The sequence below is a fragment of the Pyrus communis genome, chromosome 4 (genome assembly GCF_963583255.1).
Source record: "Pyrus communis chromosome 4, drPyrComm1.1, whole genome shotgun sequence".
In the NCBI taxonomy this organism is placed as follows: Eukaryota; Viridiplantae; Streptophyta; class Magnoliopsida; order Rosales; family Rosaceae; genus Pyrus; species Pyrus communis.
In genome coordinates this window covers 27312360-27319765 of record NC_084806.1, presented here as the reverse complement: position 1 = coordinate 27319765, position 7406 = coordinate 27312360, and the positions used below count along the sequence as shown (strand labels likewise).

Genomic DNA, 7406 nt, shown 5'->3' with positions numbered 1-7406 from the left:
TGAATCACAGCTAACATTTCTCTTTCATATGCAGATAGTGCTTGATTCTTTGGTCCTAAAGCTTGACTGGTAAATGCAATAGGTCTACCTTCTTGTTGCCGAATTGCCCCTATCCCAGTGCCTGAAGCATCACTTTCAATAACAAATGGTTTTGAAAAATCTGGTAGTGCTAAAACCTGAGGAGACAACATTGCATTTTTCAATTCCTGAAATGCATCAGTTGCTATAGAACTCCATTTAAACCCATCCTTCTTAGTGAGTTGAGGGAAAGGTTCACTGATTCTTCCAAATTGAGGAATGAACTTCCTATAATAACCAGTTAAGCCTAAAAAACCCATTACAGCTTCACAGAAGTAGGGAGAGGCCAATCTGCAATGGCTTTCAGTTTTGAAGGGTCAGCAGCTACTCCATTATGAGAAACAATGTGGCCTAAGTATTCAATTTGTTGTTTCCCAAAAGCACACATAGACAGTTTCACAAACAAGTGATGAGTTTGGAGTAAACTGAGAGCAATGCTCAAATGCTGCTGATGCAATTCCCAAGAAGCACTATATATCAGAATATCACCAAAGAAAACTAGGATGAATTTCCTCAAATAAGGCCTAAAAATCTCATTCATAAGGCTTTGGAAAGATGCAGGGGCATTTGTTAAGCCAAAGGGCATAACTAGGAACTCATAATGTCTCTCATGAGTTCTAAAGGCAGTTTTTTCAATATCTTTGGGGTGCATACGAATTTGATGATAACCGGATCTAAGATCCAGTTTTGAAAAATATTTTGCACCAAAGAGCTCATCCAATAACTCATCAATCAATGGTATAGGGTATTTATCTTTGATTGTGAGTAGATTAAGTGCCCCATAATCCATGCACACCTTCCAAGCACCCTCCTTTTTCTTCACTAAAAGCACTAGAGAGGAGAATGGACTATGGCTCGGCCTGATGAAACCTGATTCCAGTAGCTCTTTGACACATTTCTTTATTTCTATTTTCTGAAAGGGACCATACTTATAAGGTCGAGCACTAGGTGGTTTGCATCCTTCCAACAATGGTATTCTGTGATCATGGGGCCTGGATAGAGGTAATCCAGATGGACTTTGAAAAATAGGTTGATACTTTGCTAAAAGAATTTGCAAATCCTTATCTTGGTGAGAATCCAACTGAGAATGAGTAGATGGAGTTGTGTTGTCTGCACTAACTTGCAAAACAAATAAAGCAGCTCCTAAGCAATGTTCATGATTTAGCAACTTATCCATTTGTAAGGAAGAAATGGATTGAGGTTCTTGGGGTTGAGGACTTGAGGTGAAGTGGTGTTGCCAACTACAAACTGCATAATCATCTTGTCAAAGTCCCATAGTACTGGTCCCCATGTTCTTAACCATTGTATGCCCAAAACAATATCACATCCACCCAAGGGAAGAACATAGAAATCAAGCACAGTGGCATAATCTTGTATTCGAATAGAAACCTGAGTTAAACATCCAGTACTAGTAAGGGATCCCCCATTTGCAATCTTCACAGTGAATGGGTGTGTGGTATCTAGATGACCCTTTAGTTGTTTGACTAATGAAATATCAATGAAAGTATGTGAGCTACCTGAATCTACCAGAAAAATAGCAGGACAATTGAGTACTAACCCACTAACTTTCATTTTTCTGATGGATTTTGGAGTAGGCATTCCATAAACCTCACAAGCAGTTCCCTCAGACTCTTCATTGTCATCAGAATGATGCTCAATAAGGTCTCCATTTTCGTACACATCCATGAGTAGCACATCACGTTTTGGACCAGCACACACATGCTCTCTGGAAAAAATTTCATCATAGTTAAAACACAACCTGTTCTTCCTTCGAAATTCAATTTCTGCTGCTGTTAAGCGCCTAAAACTTTCATTTCTTGAAGAATGCTCAGTCTTTGGCGTGTTGGTGATATCAGATAACTGTGTAGGCTTGAATTGAGATGCCGAGTGAAGGCTTCTTGAAAAAGATCGAACCTTTAAATCTGCCAGTTTGGCATCCACTTGTTGAGAATAAGCAATGGCTTCATAAACATCGAATGGTCTCAGAATCTTGACATCATGGCGAATTTCTGGGTTCAAACCTCTGATGAAACAGCTTTTCAAGGGTCCAGGGTCATTTCCACCGTGCGATTTGCCAACCGTTGGAATTCCATGATGTAGTCTTTGAGCAATCCAGATTAGCGAAGCTTCACCAAATTTTCAGTGCAGTCCATATGGTCAGAAGAACCAAATTCCCTGCAAAAAAATCTTTGTAAAATCTTCCCATTTAGGGTAAAGTTCTTGATGCAGTTCACTCATTCTCATTGAAACCATTGAAGTGCTTCATTTTCCATATGAAAGAAAGCCATACGAACTTTCTTGTCTGTTGGAATATCAAAGTAATCAAAGTAATGCTCTGCCTTGTAAATCCACCCAAGAGGATCATCCCCTTCGTGGAAGCTAGGAAAATCAAGTCTAACCAAAGGGGGTCTTGGTTGAAATCCCGAATCATGGCGGTTGAGATGCTGAGTTCTTGAATCGTCATGCAAACGGGGGTCAGATTGAGTTGCATCCGATGAATCTCCCAGACAACCCATTTCACATTTTTCCAGAAAATCAGGATGAAGCTTCTTGATTCGAGTATCTGATGAATCTTGACTCCCTTCCATGGCGTCGAACCTTTGGAGTAGCGTGCTGAGAGTGCTGTTTATCGCAGCAAGATGATTCTGCAATTCCATAGCTTTCTTCGTCGATGTACGAGTCATATGGCAGCAGAGAAGGGATGGAGGAGTCAAGATTGGCTCGATACCAATGATAGATCCTCTTAACTCAGAGAAGCCATGAGAGAACGAGAGAGAGAGAGAGAGAGAGAGCGAGAGAGAGAGAATGACAAAGGAATTTCAATACTATTTCATAACTGCCTTTCTGTTACTTACAAACCAATCTATATAGCAACTCTCCCTAACTACTTTTATCCAATTACAGCTATACTAACAACCTTATTACAAGTATTACAGCTCAATCACTGAGATGATGACATCTGGCACAATCATAATTGCTTTATAACTACTCTTAGCTACTAGTAATCCCATTAGAATCCTAACAACTAGTTACTCCCATAGCATTTACCCATGGTAGTGTCATAGTTTTCCCATATTTGGCTGATCAATTCATATGCCTCGAGATATGAAAACCGATTTTCAGTATATTTGACTAGAGTCAAACTTTGCAGGCAGTGTCATTCCAGAGAGTGTAATCTACAGTTATGGAACTGTCCTGTTTGACCTTTTGAGTGGGAAGCATATTCCTCCAAGCCATGTAAGTGGACTAACATTTCTTAAACCTTTACATTATTCTTCTTTCAGGGATTATTCTTTTTCTTTTCCCTGTGGATTCATTGACAATTCTAGCACCAAGGCTCCCTACTGCCTTGGTGCAAATACTATTTGGTGCATGATCTCCGGGTTCCAAATCTAGGTTCTTAAACTATGTTTTAGGATCCCACATCTAGAATTTTCATTAGCATTCTGTGAAGCTCCTATTGTTTTGAACGCTTTCGTCTTCGTTGTATCTAGTATATATTTATGTCCTGCACTTGATTTATAATTTTGACATGTTTGGCATCATTGATATCTCAAATTCAACAAGAATTGGACACCACAAACAGTGTATGTTCATTTCGTTTACTTGAAACTCTACTTTTATGTTTAATATTTTTGGCATCCTTTATGATTTCTGCCAAGCTCAGGTTTCGTTAAATCCAAACTCTTTTAGGAATAGAAAGTGGGCAAATGATTCTGTTTAGTTTACTTAAATGATGTGTGACATTACTTTGATAGATATGAAAATTGTTTAAGGGATTATTGTATCTCCAGGCATTGGACTTGATAAGAGGAAAAAATGTATTGTTGTTGATGGATTCGTCATTGGAAGGGCAGTACGCGAATGATGATGCCATGAAATTGGTTGAACTTGCTTCCAAATGTCTTCAGTCTGAGGCTAGGGATAGAGGAGATATTAAGTTTCTTCTTACAGCCGTTGCACCATTCCAAAAGCAGAAAGAGGTGATATACTGTGTTCTCCTGAAATCGCCAGTTTGCTATTTCTTTGTTTTGTGAGATATGGAATCCTTCTACTTTGTTTTAGAACGTATTCTTTTTTCCATCCTTACATGCTCTGATTGCTCATAATGGTTGGTTAAGGTGGCATCTCATGTTCTAATGGGCCTCCCAAAAAACACTGTTGAAGTACCAACCATGCTTTCTCCTCTTGGAAAGGCCTGTGCAAGGATGGATCTTACTGCTGTGCATGATATTTTGCTGAAAACAGGCTATAAAGACGAGGAAGGTGCCGAAAATGAGGTACACTGAATATCCTATTCTACTTGCACTTATGGCCTTAACAGTTTAAAACAGAGTTCTTAAATAGTCTGAAGAATCTCGGCATAAACCAATCAGAAATGCTAACTTAATGGGGTTTTCCCAAGTTTGAGATGTAGTAAATTCATTTGGAGTTTTTATGTTTTTGTTTCTGGATTTTTTGCTTGAAGTCTTCTTTCTTTTGTAAAATGTAAATGTTACAGCCCATATAATTTGAATTACCTCTAAGTTTGAATACGGATGTCTTATTGTCTTTTTTGTGTCATTGATTTGATATGAGTAGCATGAATACTCCAATCTACGTTGGCATACATCCTATTGCAGACTGGGAATCCAACCCGCTTTTGCATAAATCAAAAGCTGTAGATAATATTCAAAATTTATTTTCATATTTCCCATGTGGTAAAGCACTTAATAGAGAAAAAAAAATTCTTGGTACAAATTGATTGTATGCAAACTCTTAAGAGGAGAATGAACAACGCTGCCAGTAGTTCACTAGAGATTTGTTTTTGCCCAATTCTTTTGGAAGTTCCCATGTGTTCATGTTGATGTTGCATGCGTCTCATGGTTGTTTATTTGTCTGTTTTCCGATAAGCATATCATAGTTTTCATGATTGTTCTTATTTTATGTTCATGGGCTTATACTTCATTTATGTTCTGACAATGTGATCTATTTAATTCCAGCTCTCGTTTCAAGAATGGACACAACAAGTCCAAGATATGTTGAACACAAAGAAATTTGGGGATATTGCATTTAGGGACAAGGATTTCAAGAAAGCAATCGAGTATTATTCCAAGGTAGGTGCACTCTTTTCTTCTCCTTCAATTGAATTTCATCTTTTAACAATAGGGTGATATTGTGTGACGATTTAGTTCAATATGCTATTGGCTAAGCAAGAGCAATGGGATCGTAGTGCCACAACTTGAATGTGCATGGTGCACAGGTACCAGGTACATGGTTAAGTTAGAGTAACAGGATGAAATTGTGTTACTCAGCCTATTTATTTGCAATGTAGTGTTCTAAAAATGAAAATGCCAAAATTTGTAAACAACGATAGCCAACATCCATAAGCTATGGTCTCTTGAACACAGACATGTGTGTCTTTGTGACGGAAAATCAAGACTATTGTTTGTTTTGATAACACAATTATTCAAGGATACCTTTTCTTTGCAAACAGTTAGTCGCTATGATGTCTGGCCCTTCAGCAACTGTCTTTGGGAGAAGAGCCTTCTCCTACTTGATGAATGGCCAAGCAGAGCTTGCCTTAAGAGATGCGATGCAGGCACAGGTATGCCTACCAGAGTGGCCGACTGCATTCTACTTGCAGGGGCTTGCACTCTCAAAGCTCGGAATGGAGACTGATGCTCAGGACATGCTAAATGATGGAGTGGCCTTTGACACAAAGAGACACAATGTCTGGCGTAACTAAACTTGTACACTTGAAATGGATAGAATAGGTGTTGAAAGTTGTAGGTGAAAGTGAAATGCGTTAGATAGATTTATTTAGGGTTCTTTGCAAATGTTAACTATAGTAACTAAGCCTTCTTTAGCCTGTATAATGTATTTGCAGTAGAAAGCCTTTGAAGAAGACATTTACTTGTATCAATTTTATTTTTTATCTATCTGAGGTATATACTGGGCATGGTTGAGCCAAACCTTAAGCTACTAAAACAAATTGCCAAGCGTTCCTAGACAGAACATTTGTCATGTAATTATTCTCTTTTGGTTCTTAAATTCAATGGACCTCAAGTTGCAGTGGTTTTCACTTTCTCTGAGTCTGCTAGGAAATTGTGGGATTCGGTTAAAGATATGTATGGGCATCAAAATAATGCAGCTTGAATTTTCCAGCTTAAGAAGGATATTGCTGAAGCTACTCAAGGAGGAAGATCTTTCACTGAGCATCTTGGAAAATTGAAAATTATATCGGATGAGCTTGCGATATATCATACTGCCGATGCAGTGACTCTCTTAGAAGAGCTGAAGAAGACAAAATATTTCAGTTGCTTGCCAGCCTTGACTCTGACTATGAAGACCTTCAAAGTCATGTTCTCAAGAGTCTTGAGTTGCCGTCATTGTCTAATGTTTGTGCCAATGTCCAGCGTGAAGAGTGTTGGAAGTGTGCCCATAAAGCCACTTATTTGATGTAATAGTTTTTGGAATACTCATTATGTACTTTTATTTGTTTAATGAAAGGCAAAACTTATTGTTAATCACTGTTTATTATATCATGTGTTTAAGCAATAGGGGATCCAAGGAAGGTATTCGATCTAAGAGATAAGTAATCTAAGTAAGTTAGATTAACGAGACATCTCTTATATTAATTCCTAAAACGTTCCTAGCTATAGGATTACCAATTGGGCATTGACAATCCACTAAGGTTAGTATGTTTTATGTTAACTCAAGCGTGAATATGACTAATCTCAAGTCATTTAGTATTGAACACTAAGCCAAACACATAGGTGCTTGGAAGGGTAATCGAGTACATTGAACAATGATCAAAAGAGAGTTTGAACATACATGTCATGTAAGAACTCATAAGCTGCAATACGCAAAATAGTCCTTTGACTTGAGACATCATAGTTGTCTAATGGTTAGGTCCTTGATCTTTGACTATGTCAAATGCATTCTATTGAGAGTGTCCACGATATTGTTGGAGTCAAGCTATCAAATCATGTAGGCATGTGAATCTACAACAAGAGATGTCAAACCTTTCATGGTTGAAGGAGAATACTCTAAGATATGATTTGGGAGTCTTTGGCCAAAGCATATGAATATGACTTAGGAAAAATGTTCCAAATCATATTCAATTGAGTCATATAGAGAAATATCACATTATATAATAGATAAGAAACAAACTATCACTTAAACAATGTGATATAGAGTATTGTATTAGAGAATGACCGTATTGCATTGTAGTTGTAATTGGATAGGTTCTACAACCATTTCTACTTAACTTGGATAGCCATAACATACTGTTAGGTGTCACTTATGGTTTGTGGAAACCTTGAAGATTGACAAACACTAGTCTT

The 7406-nt window shown here is 37.8% G+C and overlaps 2 protein-coding genes across 2 annotated transcripts; one reads left to right on the top strand and one right to left on the bottom strand.

Moving 5' to 3' along the window:
* Positions 1-337: 337 nt before the first annotated feature.
* Positions 338-2735, bottom strand: LOC137732919 (uncharacterized). The gene is made up of 3 exons (XM_068472166.1): positions 2369-2735; positions 1596-2204; positions 338-1221 (listed from the first exon to the last, which is right to left on the bottom strand). Exons 1-3 carry the CDS (start codon positions 2733-2735, stop codon positions 338-340), a joined length of 1860 nt encoding a protein of 619 aa, XP_068328267.1.
* Positions 2736-3868: 1133 nt separating this feature from the next.
* On the top strand, positions 3869-5913 carry LOC137732135 (serine/threonine-protein kinase BSK2-like). Its single transcript, XM_068471435.1, has 4 exons — positions 3869-4061; positions 4200-4358; positions 5061-5174; positions 5555-5913. The coding sequence occupies exons 1-4, from the start codon at positions 3912-3914 to the stop codon at positions 5804-5806; spliced, it is 675 nt and encodes a 224-aa protein (XP_068327536.1). The 5' UTR covers positions 3869-3911; the 3' UTR covers positions 5807-5913.
* The last annotated feature ends 1493 nt before the right edge of the window (positions 5914-7406 follow it).

Bases quoted from the DNA above. Each gene is read 5' to 3' on its own strand.
- LOC137732135 (XM_068471435.1), top strand. From the start codon at position 3,912: ATGGATTCGTCATTGGAAGGGCAGTACGCGAATGATGATGCCATGAAA. The intron at 4,359-5,060 runs GTACACTGAATA...ATTTAATTCCAG, and splicing joins AGGAAGGTGCCGAAAATGAG to CTCTCGTTTCAAGAATGGAC. The intron at 5,175-5,554 runs GTAGGTGCACTC...CTTTGCAAACAG, and splicing joins CAATCGAGTATTATTCCAAG to TTAGTCGCTATGATGTCTGG.
- LOC137732919 (XM_068472166.1), bottom strand. From the start codon at position 2,735: ATGGAATTGCAGAATCATCTTGCTGCGATAAACAGCACTCTCAGCACG. The intron at 2,205-2,368 runs GTATGGCTTTCT...AATTTGGTGAAG, and splicing joins TCCAACAGACAAGAAAGTTC to CTTCGCTAATCTGGATTGCT. The intron at 1,222-1,595 runs GTAGCTCACATA...AACATTGCTTAG, and splicing joins TATTTTTCTGGTAGATTCAG to GAGCTGCTTTATTTGTTTTG.